Source organism: Zeus faber (genome assembly GCF_960531495.2).
Source record: "Zeus faber genome assembly, chromosome: 2".
NCBI lineage: Eukaryota > Metazoa > Chordata > Actinopteri > Zeiformes > Zeidae > Zeus > Zeus faber.
In genome coordinates, this window is record NC_137189.1 from 27623810 (window position 1) to 27637533 (window position 13724).

The following is a 13724-nucleotide window of genomic DNA, read 5'->3' on the forward strand; positions in this document are numbered from 1 at the left end:
CTAAATGTCCTCAGTTTCCTCAATAATCTCAATGTCCTCAACACCCTCAGTGTCCTAAAAGTCCTAAATACCCTTAATATCCACGATTTCCTAAATAGCCTCAATGTCCTCAATTTCCTATATGTCCATTCCTCACCGGTACCAGTAAGGGGCGTCGTTGGGGACCCCGCCCTGGTTGAGGCTCCGCTGCGCTAGCGCCTTCTTCTTGTTCAGGACGAACTCCTGGAGACGCATCTTCACCTCTGTGCTGGCCACCGCGCCTGCAACCACAACTTCTGATTTATTGGATATCATGTTTTATCATGATTTCATATTTCATTTATTTATTTATTTGTCATGTATATTTTCAATTTGTAAAAATGTTTCTAAAATATTTTTCTTATTTCAATTTAAAAAAAACTGAAGAATTTGTTGTTTTCTTTCACATTTTCAAGATATTTCTCGTGTTTCTTATCTATTTAAAATTAAAAAAAAAGTCTGAAATAAAAAAAACAATAAAATGAAATCCTCCAAGAGATAAAAATATGAACATCATATCTATTAACTTACATTTCATAATAACATGAAATTTATACAATATAAAATCCAGTAAGACAAAAACGAAACAAAAGTAGACATTATGATGCAAAGATAGTGTATATATCAGTACGATGTGGTCACTTGGACACTTTACTCCATGGTCACACCACCCTGGAGTTTTTTGGGACTTTTTGGGAATCATATCCCGGAACAAGAATGCCTTCCAATGGGATTTGGAAGTGCTAACATGCTAACGTGCTAATGTGTTTTGGCAGTTTGCTTCCCGGAGCAGGCAGAGGGATGGAATTTGACGCTGCTGGGAGAAGTTAGATCAAAACCATTTTGAACACATACATACACAAGCGCACGCACGCATGCACACGCGCACACACACACACAGACACACAGCTCAAGGCCACCGGCTCGCACAGGTGTGTTCACCATGGAAAAACACCGCCATCACCAAGACACATGGAAAGCCATCACATGCACATGGCTGTAAAAAGGTCCATTCAGCGGCTAGAGGCTCGGAACGGTCCTGGACGCTAATGAGGAGCAGACCGGGATCTCCGCTGTCTGAAGTCTGACTGGGGCGAAGGGCTGAAAAACCCTAATCACTTACAACAAGTTTGGATAAAATGTTTTATCTGATCCCAAACTTGATCAATGGAAGTTTTTTTATTTTTATTTTTTTTTTATTTTTTTTCCAAATCATAAATGATGTAATGTGTCGTCTGGACTACAGAGGGCGCTATAAGCAGTCCATTTACAATGTGTCTATGAATCTATAAATACTGTATATGAGAGTTAATTTGTATAAATATCCAAATAGAGGACACAGTTGAGGTGTAAACCCACCTAAATCAATAATAATAACTCTACGACCTACACAAATTGCCTCTGCATAGTGACACAGTTGAACTATAGTAACTGCAACGCTGCCCCCTAGTGGACATGTAACGTAAATAGTAGCTGCAATTCTGCCCCCTAGTGGATACGCCAAAGTAAATAGTAACTGCAACGCTGCCCCCTAGTGGATACGCCAAAGTAAATAGTAACTGCAACGCTGCCCCCTAGTGGATACGCCAAAGTAAATAGTAACTGCAACGCTGTCCCCTAGTGGATACGCCAAAGTAAATGCTAAGTGCATTATTGTATGTAGCGCAAATAGTAACTGCAATGCCACTCGGGGGAGTGGACAAGCCAAGATAAGAGTAACTCCAACACTACCCCCTAGTGGACACACCAAGGCAAATAGTAACTGCAACGCTACCCCTACATTAAATAACATAAAAAATAACTGCAGCGCTGGCCCCGAGTGGACATGTAACGTAAATAGTAACTGCAAGGCTGCCTCCTAGTGAATACGCCAAAGTAAATAGTAACTGCAAGGCTGCCCCCTAGTGGACACCCCAAGGTAATAGTAACTGCAACGCTGTTGCAGAATGGAATAGATAGCCTTTATTGTCATTTCAAAAATACAAATACAAAGTTTAAGAACAGCTAAAACAAATACAAAGGTTCTATTGGTAATAAATAATGTAAAATATCTATATGCAACACTAAAAACAATACGCTAGAGTGCTAAGGTGTGGGTGTCCCTTCACCAGTGATGGTGGTTATTGCACTTAGTGAAACATTAATCCCATGTACTAGTCAGGACACACGTTTCACCCCTACAAAAATCAATTTTTTTTATTGTCAATATTGTCTCTATTTTCGGGTTTTTGCAAAATTCCAACTATGTGGTGAGAGGTCTTCCTTAAAATGATCCCCTGGTCCCACTGACAACTACATTGATGCATATTTGTGTCAAAGGGACTTAATTTTGCCGCATTTTGTCTTTGTAAATTCCATTTGAAAAAATGGAAGCACTGTTGTGTTAACGTGAAATTAAAAAAATAAATAAAAATATACAAAAAAATATAAAATACAAAAATCCAACAAATGAAAATTACTCAATAAGTTATAGAAAAAAACCATATAAAAAAATCTAAAAATAGGGTAAAATGTGTAGTTAAATGGGCTAAAACTGTGTCTAAAGTCTAATTTCAAGGCACAATTTATAACGTAGTGGTCAAGAGCAGAATCGGATCAATAACCGGCATTGATAACAACTTCCCCCACGTGAACGTGTTTGTGTGTGTGTGTGTGTGTGTGTGTGTGTGTGTGTGTGTGTGTGTGTGTGTGTGCGTGTGTGTGTGTGTGCGTGCACAGAGCTCCACTCACTCTCCTGGCCGCGCTCCTTGTTCTTGAGCAGCTGCAGCTTCTGCTCGCGGTGCTGCTTCTCCAGCTCCTGCTCCAGGCGGTGGCTCTCCATCTTCCTCTGGTGCTCCAGGAGCTCTTGCTGGTGCTTCAGCGCCAGGAGCTCCTGCTGCTGCTGCAGGGGGGAGCGAAACAAAGGCACCCCAAAACAGTCAGAAGCATGAGGAAAATGATTTTAACATAAAATATTCAAGGGATAGGTTTGTGTGTTAGAACAGTTTAGGAGCCACATCTGTTGGAATTACACTGTGGACATTTTCCTCAAGCTTCAATACAGAAAACCAGGTTAAAATACAACTTATTTCAGTGATATAATGGTTTAGCCATTGGTTTAAACAACCTACAGTATTGACACTACCTATTTAAGCCTAATTTTGAGTTTAGTTTGGCTTTCAATGTCTAATATTAAGAGTTTTCACGTGCAATTCCTTAGCCATTGGGTTAGCCATTGGTTTCTACACCCGTGGGTCCCAATCCAAAACTGGGTGGTGGGTCATTTCTGTGGTCCAATTCGACTGGACCGAGCAGGGATCTAGACGTCCACCTGTTCAAAACTCGATATACTGTATTAGCTAAGGGCAATATTGACCAAATCAAATGTCACACTTTCTTTGGACAAATACCTTGATATAGATTTTTTTGACAACATTTTGGTCCTATAGGTGCTTTCATAAGATATTTACACACAAGAAATATTAGAGAACCAATCCATAGTAATGTGGATATAATGACCATTGTTTTGAAGAAAAGTTGGTGAAGTTCAGAAAACTCCTACTAACACTCCTACTAACTATATTGAGATATTACGACAACCCGATTCCCAGACAATATCTAGTCTCATATCAATATTATAAACAATATATTGGAACGACACATTGCGGTAAGGCTTGTTTTTCCTCGAGCCTGGTTTAAATACATATCTAACATACAGTATCTACTAATGCAGCGGTTCTCAAACTTCTTTTAGTATTGTGGTCCCTCTAAGATGTTTTTAAGCTGAGTACTCCCTTCACCTGCATTGGGAATTTTTTTTAAATTAAAATAAATGACTTACTCTATGTGCATCAGATGTGGGTTTTTTTAAACATTATATATAACCAATATTAAATTACCCCTACAAAGTACCCCTAGGTGTACAAGTATCCCCATTTGAGAAGCATTATTCTAATGCAGAGTCAACTCTCCAGGTAGGTCAGATCTGTCTACACCTACTAGTTTTCCTTTTTTTAAATTCTATTTCCCTTTTTTACTTCCAGGAATGTAGTTTGGGGGAGCCTGCGTCATTGCCGGAACATCTCCTTATTTCTCTAAAGCTTCCAGCTGACAACTTGACTCTCACCTCAACTCCACAACAACTGTTTCCATACACCAGCAACATAAACACGTTGATCCCTTCTCATTATCTGCTGTAAAACCCATCAGTTGTTCCATCTTTTGCCCGTCCGACACATCTCTACGTCGTCCTCCAGGGCTTCTCTTCACCATCTGGAGTATTACTGTCTGGCAGCGGCTTGAAGTGAACCGATAAAAAGCCTCTGGCCACAAGCCCTGGCCTTCATCTAAACAAACAATGAGCATAAAGTTTAATGAGGATCATAAAGCACAGCATAAAACGCCACCGGCACAGGCAGCACTGGCCGATAAAGCCCTAAACTTAGCCAATGAAGGTCAAAACTTAACTAACCAAGATCTAAACTTACCTAATTAAGGTCTAAATTGGCCAATAGTACATTGAATTTGTCAACGTTGCTTTTAAATTGGCAGTTTATCAGGAATGATATGAAATGAATGAATGATGTGAAAGAATATCCCGAAAAAGACCAAGGTTTTTAGGGATGGAGGGGAGCCACTGGTCATGTCTGAAGTATTAGCTGGGACGATGCACCTTCTGCAGGGAGGTCTAAAGAGGAGGCTGAAGGAGAGCAGAAGGTCGGAGGCCTCCAGGATGAAACCAGGAAGGACGAGGGGACATGGTGGATGTTCTGGTGGGCGTCCAGGCCTGTGTGTGTGTGTCTGCCCGTGTGTGTATGTGTGTGTGTCTGCGTGTGTGTATACGTGTGTGTGTGTGTGTGTATGTGTATGTGTGTGTGTGTGTGTGTGTGTGTGTGTGTGTTTGTGTGTGTGTGGGGGGTGGGGGGGGGGGTGATTTGGGCGATGATGAGGGTGAGGGGAGGAGGGGTGGAAAAGCCTGAAACCCCCCAGCAGCAGCACAGAGCGCCTGTTCTTCCTCTGGTTTGAGCTCAAAGTGCTTTGGAATATTTCTCTACCTGTTGCTGTTTGCTGTGTGTGTGTGTGTGTGTGTGTGTGTGTGTGTGTGTGTGTGTGAGTGTGTGTGAATCTGCAGAAATCTGAGTGTATGTATGTGTGTGTGTGTGTGTGTGGGTGTGTATGAGTGAGTGCAAAAAGCACGAGTGTCTATATGAAAGGTTTTCTGTGTGCAAGTACGAGTTAGTGTGCACGCATGCATGAGTTCATTGAAGCAAATGGAAAGATGAGTGTGCAGTGTGTGCGCACTGTGTGTGTGTGTGCGCACATGTATGAGTGTGTTTGTTTAATGAGAGTGTGTGTGTGTGTGTGTGTGTGTGCATGAAGACAGTGAAATACAGCTTGTACCTACGTCTGCGTGTGTGGTAAGTGTGTGTAAGTGTGTGTCTATAGTGCAGTGTGTGTATAGTGTGTATATATGGTATAGCATGTATAGTGTGTGTGTATGTATAGTATGTGTGTGTGTACTGTGTATAGTGTGTGTTTTGTGTATAGTGTGTTTGGTGTGTGTGCAGTATGTGTATAGTCTGTGTATGTATGTCTGTGTTTGTATAGTGTGTAAAGTATGTGTATAGTATGTGTTGTGTGTCTTGCGTGTATAGTGTATATTGTGTGTATAGTGTGTGTGTAGTATGTGTTTTGTGTGTGCTTGTGTGTATCGTGTGACCAGTGTGTATATAGTGTTATATATATATATATATATATATATATATATATATATATATATATATATATATATATATAGTGTGTATTGTGAGTGTAATACCTGTATGTGTTTCATGTGTGTGTGTGAGTGTATCTGTATAGTGTGTATAGCATGTACAGTGTGTATATAATGTGTGTATGTAGTGTATAAAGTGTGTGTACGTAGTGTATATAGTGTATATAGTGTGTGTACAGTGTGTATATAGTATATGTATGTCGTGTGTATAGTGTGTATAGCGTGTGCACAGTGTGTATATAGTGTTTATAGTGTGTATAGTGTGTGTAATATGTGTTTCATGTGTGTGTATCTGTATAGTGTGTATAGCATGTGTACAGTTTGTATATAGTGTGTATGTAGTGTGTATAGCGTGTACACAGTGTGTATGTAGTGTGTGTAGTGTGTATAGCGCGTGCACAGTGTAAATATAGTGTGTGTATGTAGTGTGTATAGTGTGTCCACAGTGTGTATATAGTGTGTGTATGTAGTGTGTATAGCGTGTGCACAGTGTGTATATAGTGTCTGTATGTAGTGTGTATAGTGTGTGCAGTGTGTATATAGTGTGTATGTAGTGTGTATAGTGTGTGCAGTGTGTATATAGTGTGTGTATGTAGTGTGTATAGCGTGTGCATAGTGTGTATATAGTGTGTGTATGTAGTGTGTATGGTGTGTATAGCCTATGCACAGTGTGTATATAGTGTGTGTATGTAGTGTGTATAGTGTGTATAGCGTGTGCACAGTGTGTATATAGTGTGTATAGTGTGTATAGCGTGTGCACAGTGTGTATATAGTGTGTGTATGTAGTGTGTATAGTGTGTATAGCGTGTGCACAGTGTGTATATAGTGTGTGTATGTAGTGTGTATAGTGTGTATAGCGTGTGCACAGTGTGTATATAGTGTGTGTATGTAGTGTGTATAGTGTGTATAGCGTGTGCACAGTGTGTATATAGTGTGTACCCAGCGGTGGTGAATGGGCTGATTGAATGCGCCCTCCCAGGTGTGCTTGTGCGTCACCGTGCAGCATCAACATGATCCTCCGTCGTCCATCAGAGGTGTCACACTGTTGAATACAAGCCTCAGAGGGATTCCGTCAATTTGGGAATTCCAAATTCTACGTTCTCTGCGAGCGCATGGATTCTCCAAGTAACAGTATTGATCCTTTCATTTATGAAAGATAATTATTAAACTAGTTTGGAAAGTGGTAGGTTGTTCTCTCTTGTTGGGGTTTGTGACGAGGAGATCCCTGGAGGTCCATGTCTCTAACGTGTCCACCAGACTAGAAGGTGCTGGGGGTCCACCTAGGGGTGCAACTCGGGGGTTAATGCATTTTTGGTATCCCGGCGCACGACCGCTGGTATTTCGTGCTTTTCTATCTGGCCCTTCTGGAAGGGAACTCACTGAGCACTTTGAGGACTCATGAGGAGTTTGGGAAAATGCTAGTTCGATCCCCGGCTCCTCGTGGCCCTTGATCAAGACCAAACTGCTCCCCATGAGCCCTGTATGGCTGCCTCCATCGGTGTATGAATAAGTTCTGAGTCTGCTAAATGACATAATGTCATGTAAGAAATTGCTAAAATTTAAATCAAAAGTTTGAGAAACCTTCGGTCAGCCAACGTCTCATTTCTGTTACTCGGGGGTGAGAGGGAAGAACCCGGAAGGGATAAAATTCACTGACAGCCTCGAGGAATCCCATGAAATTCCCCATCGCCAGAGCGGCCAAACAAGGGAGCTGTATTTCGAGAAACGTACAATTCCACCGGACATCTTTCAATTAATTTCCTGTAATTACGGTACAACTGATACATCACAACTCGTTCTCGTCGGGTCAAGTTCCGCTTAGTCCAGCAGCACCTTAAGCCAATCACAGTCCAGACTCAAAAGGCCTTCGCAAGCTTCCGATTTCACCGGCAGAGATCAATAGCGTCCAGGAGTCTGAAACCCCGCCCGGGCAAGGGGCGACCTCCCAGAAGAACCCTATAGATCGGAAAAAATAAAAATAAATCACGTAGTGGAGGCCTTTGCGTGTTGGGGGAACGGAAGACGCAGCCTTCAACTTCAGACACTGTGACTCAGGTACGTTTGACGTCACACTGTTCCGGCAGAGACAGAAGCTCAGATCCAGGGGGCGGATGGAAAAAGGTCTCAAAGGGTGTCCTCATAATTAAACAGGATTCCTCCGAGCCCCACACGCATCGTGACACATCGAGATCTTTCCAGGTGTGTGGCCACGGAAACGTGAATAGGTTGGCTCAACGGTGAGTCGTAGCCTGTTGTCTCTTGTTAGGGGGGGGGGGGGAGGGGTTGCCATGCAGAGATCCCTGGATGTAACCTTCAAAATTTGGCTGGAGGTCCGTCCAGGAGTTGAGTTTGAGGGTTGGACACCATCCAACGTTGGTAAATAAATAAGCAAGAAAGATCCAGAAGGTATGCTGCCTTTGCCATATTTTTCTATCTGGGCCTGCCAGAAAGGGATGGAACACACCGAGAGGATTACCAAGAAATCGCCACAATTCCGGAGTGGCCGTCAAACGTAAAAAAAAAATAAGAAGAATTCTCAAAAAGTGTACTGATCAGGTCACAAAAAAAGCTGTTGACCTGGCCAACTGGAAGATTAAATCAGGCTCCACCCACCGCCCACATCCCAATTTAACCCCCTGGCTCCACCACCAGGTCAAAGGTTAACCCTGTACCTTGATGTGCTCCTGGAGCTGGACCTCGTGCTGCCTGGAAAGCTGCTCGTGCTGCCGCTGGAACTCGGCGATGAGGATCTGTCTCTGGATCTGCTGCTTCTGCTTCAGGGCCAGAAGCTCCTGCTGCAGCTGCTGATCGCGGGCCGAGGAGGACCCCACGGACCCCGCTCCCCCGGCGGGCCCCGACACGGAGGTCTGCTGGCCGGGCGGAGACAGCGAGGACAGCTTCTGGTGCTGGGGGTCCATGCGGAGGTCCATGGGGATGGCGGCTGGAGGGAGACGCAAGGGCAAGGCTGCGTTGATGTCCACTGGAGAGCACGAGAGGGGGAAGGAGGAAGGGATGGATGGAGAGGGGGAGAAAGAGGGAGAGACTTGTGTTAGGGAGACCACGAACCAGGTCTGGCCGACGGGACAAGGTAGTGGCTGACGTCTGGAGGTGTCATTCAACATCTTCCTACATTATCTTTCAGTGCTTTGGTGGATTATGGGAAGATATCATCTTAAACTCCCCCCACAATATGAGGCCTGAAATAGCTTCATTTAAAGTTCATGAAACATCATACTTGTTGTTGAATGCTAATCATGGTGCAAAGAAACTTCACTTCGACGGAAGAAAGTTCTGAGCCTAAATTGCATCCAATTTCATATCCTTAAATGTTCTGACTTTCTTCCAAATTCTGGAACTGCTGGCATTGATTTAATAACTTTTTCAGACCTGAGAAGAGTCCTGCATCTATTTGGCCTGTCCACATCGTCCACAAATCCAAATGAATCCGAATTTATTTCCAACATCAAGCCTTGAAATGATCTTTATGAATTTACCAGAAAGGATAACAATGATCCAGAACATTTCTAGACAGTATTCTCTCATCTGGTTGTTGGTATCTTGAGGTATTTCTGGAATTGATGTACAGTTCAAAGGGCCGGTGTGGACCCACCCGGGGTCCACATTTGGGCTGCGGGTCACCAGTTGAACAACATCACACCATGGCTACCTTCCAAACTCGCATCTTCCCTGGCTTACTTCCCTACGTCTCCGGTGCTCTTCAATGCAGCAGCAGGTAAATCAACAGCGGTCATATGAGCTGTACAGCAGCAGTGCATTGTGGGTAAAGACCAACTTCAAGTCAGCCAAACAGTTCAGAAATGCTGCTGCACAGTACATTTCATTTTTATTTCATTTTTATTTCATTTTTATTTCATTTTTATCTAATTTCCTTTTTTACACAGTGTCTTGTTGGGTTAAAACACTGTTTGATCACATTTCAAACGGCTCTAAACTAGAGCAGGTAGATTCAGACAAAATGGAATTGTGGCGGACCAAGGGGCGTGGTTAAGCCGCGGCTGCAGCCAGCAGCATAGCTCCCTTTCTCGCGGCCGCCCGGCTGCGCCGACTCGGCCGAATCAGCGCCCGCGCGGTGCTGATTGGTCCGGCTCGGGGCAGGAAGCTTTCTTAATGTCTCTCATCTTAATGTCTGTCTCGCCACACGGGCTCCTCAGCCGACCAGGAGACACAGCGAAGCGTCATTCTTCCTGCGCCCAACGCCTTATTCTTTATCATTTATCCTTTTGGCCAGCGAGCCTTTTTGCTCCCTTTTACAATAAAAACTCTCGCCATGTCGGCAACCCACGACAAGAAAGACTCCGTCTCCCACCCTGAACCCCGACCAGTGGGCAGAGAATCCCAGTGGGGATTGCCGGCTGTGGGAAAGGAAGCCATGCTGCCGTCTGCGGTCACGGCTTCACCACGCCCCTTGGCCGGCCACACAAATATTGCAATTTTTTTGACAAATATCCCGATATGGATCATTTGATGATATCTGGATATTATAAAGCTTGAACAGGACAGAGTTATTGCAGCAGTTCATGATGATTAAAAAAAGAATAAAGAGCATTTCAGGTTGAGAAGTTGAACTCCGCAGATTAACTTTGTCCTAGATGCAATGGCATATAAATACTCTGCGTTGGATGCCCAGGATGACAGCACAGGTAAAAATAAATATATATACAATAATAATTATTATTATTATTATTGGTATTATTACTATTAATAATAATAATAATACCAATAATAATAATAATAATAATAATAATAATAATAATAATAATAATAAATATAAATATAGCCGCAGACAGCAATATCCAGGGTCCAGGTTAGTCGTGTTAGATACAAATTAAGCTTTCCGAGTTCCCATAAAACACACCATCACTTCGTATCAATTACAAATGTTTGAGTTCTCATGGAATGTAGAATCAGTTTGTGCTGTAGCTTGTCTTTATATCTGCATTACTACTAAAACAAAGTAAAATTTTCGAAGTTTTCCTTGACCGCAGCATCGGCTGACGTAATAATGTGGTGAGTCCTGCTGACACGCATAATTACCATAACAAGCAGATACATTTGTTGAGTGTTCTTCCGGTAAAATTGTATAGTTTTTTCTTCTGCTCCAAATGTGGATCGATATGGATCAAACTTGAACCACGAGTTATCTGAGACGTCCTGTTTCTAATGACACCTCAACCATGTCCGTGGGTTCAGCGATCGCTGTGTTCCAGACATGCCAAGGACAACAATAAGAAAAATCCCAGCAATAACAATGCCTGTCAGTGTCAGTGCGACATGCGTGTGACGCAAGATGACATATGACTAGGGCTTAATTTGTGCCGGATCCTGCCGGAACATGATCCGGGATCTGCCAGATTGGGACCGGCACCTGTTTGACGACAATCCTGTCAACCCTCCTGATTTCCCCAGGATTCTCCCGTATTTTACCCTTCTCTCCCACTATCCTCCCGTTTCAATATTTTCCAGTAAAGGTTCCGTATTTTTAACCTTTCTAAAACAAAACAAAAAATGTCTCTCTGCTCTCCGATCTGTATGCTCAGAGTTCTCTCTGTGCGATCAGGCCAATCAGATCAAACCAATAGTAACGGTGTGTGTGTTTTTATTTTATTTTTATCTGATTGGTGAGCAGGCGTATGCTGCGAATTGGCTCTGGATGTACACTGACGCAATGACTCAGTGATGATTCACTGTGACCAATCAGTAGTCCGCAGTGTTCTCACGTCACCTTACAGTGTCACCAACGGAGGTGACAAAAACAGTTTTTTCTCCTCCCACAGATATGGTCCAATGTGGATCAAACTTGGACCACAGCATGTGTGGACTGCCCCGAATACAAATCTCAATCCATTGTGCTGTGGGTTCGACGGTTTCTGAGTGCCAGATACTTTGACTGGTGATAATGGATTTGAACAAAAACAACAGGGTTCCCGCCATTCAGGCTGGACCCCTAATGACAATAATAATAATAATAATAATAATGATAATAAAAACATTACCTCAGACTCATGTAGCCCTTTTCTACAGTAGGTACCCAAATATGCTTTATACAGTATAGGAGAAATAAAAACAAAGAAAACCAAAACCATTTAACAAACACTGATATCTAGTGACAGCGTGATCACACTTTTCCAGGCAACAAATTGAGTTTATGAAAAGATTTTCACTTTTAAATTTGAGGCTTTTGAGAAACTGAAACGGGAGCATCAACACAACACAGGTTTAAAGGGTTTTAAAAAATCAGATGCAGAAGAATGACTCGTTTTGATAAAAAATAAATATATGGATAAATATAATAAATACAAATAAATACAAATACAACGACTATTGAATGAGTTTTATGGCCGAAACTTTTTAAGGACCTGACAACACCCTGGGATTGGATTATTATCATATTATATTATACACATTCAATTAAAATTAGATTAAATAAGATTTGTTTAAAATTACAATGTATTAAATTACAATAAAATGAATTTAATTCATTAGTTTGATTGTATTATATTATGATAGATCAGCTTACATTAGATATCTTACATTAGTTTACATTGCAATTACAATAAATTACATTTGATTGTTAAACAACACAAAAATCTGATAAATTTATGTTAAAATTATACTACATTATATCATATTAGATGAAATGATATTCGATTAAATAAATGTTATTACATTACAGCTGATTAAAATTACATTTGATTATATTAGATTTTGATTATATTATACTATATTACATTGATTATATTCGATTCAAATTACATTAGATCATATGATATTGATAATAGTCTATTAAAAATCTAAATAAAAGCATTTAAACAGATTAACATGTTTAGCGAAACACTCGTGTACAGCATGAGATGAAGAGAGAGAGAGAGATGTAACACATACCCATCCTGATGCAGCGTCCACCTGGACAGAAACCTGCTGCTCTTCACCTCCTTTATCCGGCTCTCCTCCTCTTAGTCCTTTGCTCTACTCCCAGGTCTTTCTCTCTTTTCCCCCCTTTCCCGCCCTCTCCCTTCAACTCTCCTCTCCCCGCCTCACCTCCTCAGTTCCTCTCCTCTCCTCATCTACTTTAGTCTCTTTCTTTACCTCCTCTCTTCACCTGTCTGCTCTCTCCTGTCCTTCTGTCCTCAATTCTCTCCTTCACTCTCCTCCTCCTCAGTTCCTCTTCACCTCCTCCAGTGATGAGAGCAGCTGCAGCGTTTTCTCTCCGTCCGACTCCTCTCGTCCTCCTTCTAAAACTCACAATGACTCTCTGCCTCGATCGCCCGGGAATGTCCTGTTTAAACCCACGGAAATCTCTCTCTCTCTCTCTCCCTCTCCCTCCCTCCCTCCCTCCCTCCCTCCGGGGAGACTCAGTCGTTGTGTTTACTCGCTCGCTTTTCTGGGAACTGACGCTCTCTCTCTCTCTCTCTCTCTCTCAAAAATCTCGGAAACAAAAACACAAGTTTTTGACTATATTATTTTCCTATATATTTATTTGCTTTGTTGTATTTTAATTCTGATATAGACTATTTTTTTATTTTTCTTCCTATTTGTTTGCAGCCTGTGATTAATAAATAATCTTGAATTGTGTCATTTAAATTTCTGTCTATATATGATTGTAAAGATAGAGTTGTATTATTTTGGAAGATATTATCCAGCAAAATGTTCTCACTACATTGGAATGAGAAAGATGATTTTGATAATAATAAATATTTGATCATTTTGATAATAATTGAGATTTCGACTTTTTGATTACTGTTTTGTTTCTTCATAATTTTATTTTTATATTTTTTGCGACGCCAGCTGGTAGCATTGGTGATAATCTGCTTTTTTTTTTTTTTTTTTTAAACCACTGGTTGCCATGGTGACACTGTGATGTTAAAAGTGAGAATAAAAATACAAATACAGCGAATAACGCACACACACACACACACACACACACACATTTGAA

The 13724-nt window shown here is 41.7% G+C and overlaps 1 protein-coding gene across 1 annotated transcript in view; it reads right to left on the bottom strand.

The window, feature by feature from the left end:
* Window positions 1–13724, bottom strand: part of LOC307247693 (histone deacetylase 4-like) — a gene marked incomplete at its 5' end in the record, with an annotated part of 35783 nt that overhangs the window by 20480 nt on the left and 1579 nt on the right. The window contains 3 exons of the mRNA XM_080023816.1: window positions 137–260; window positions 2749–2899; window positions 8443–8750. Coding sequence (XP_079879942.1) covers window positions 137–260; window positions 2749–2899; window positions 8443–8750 — 583 coding nt within the window. The remainder of the gene's footprint in view (window positions 1–136; window positions 261–2748; window positions 2900–8442; window positions 8751–13724) is intronic.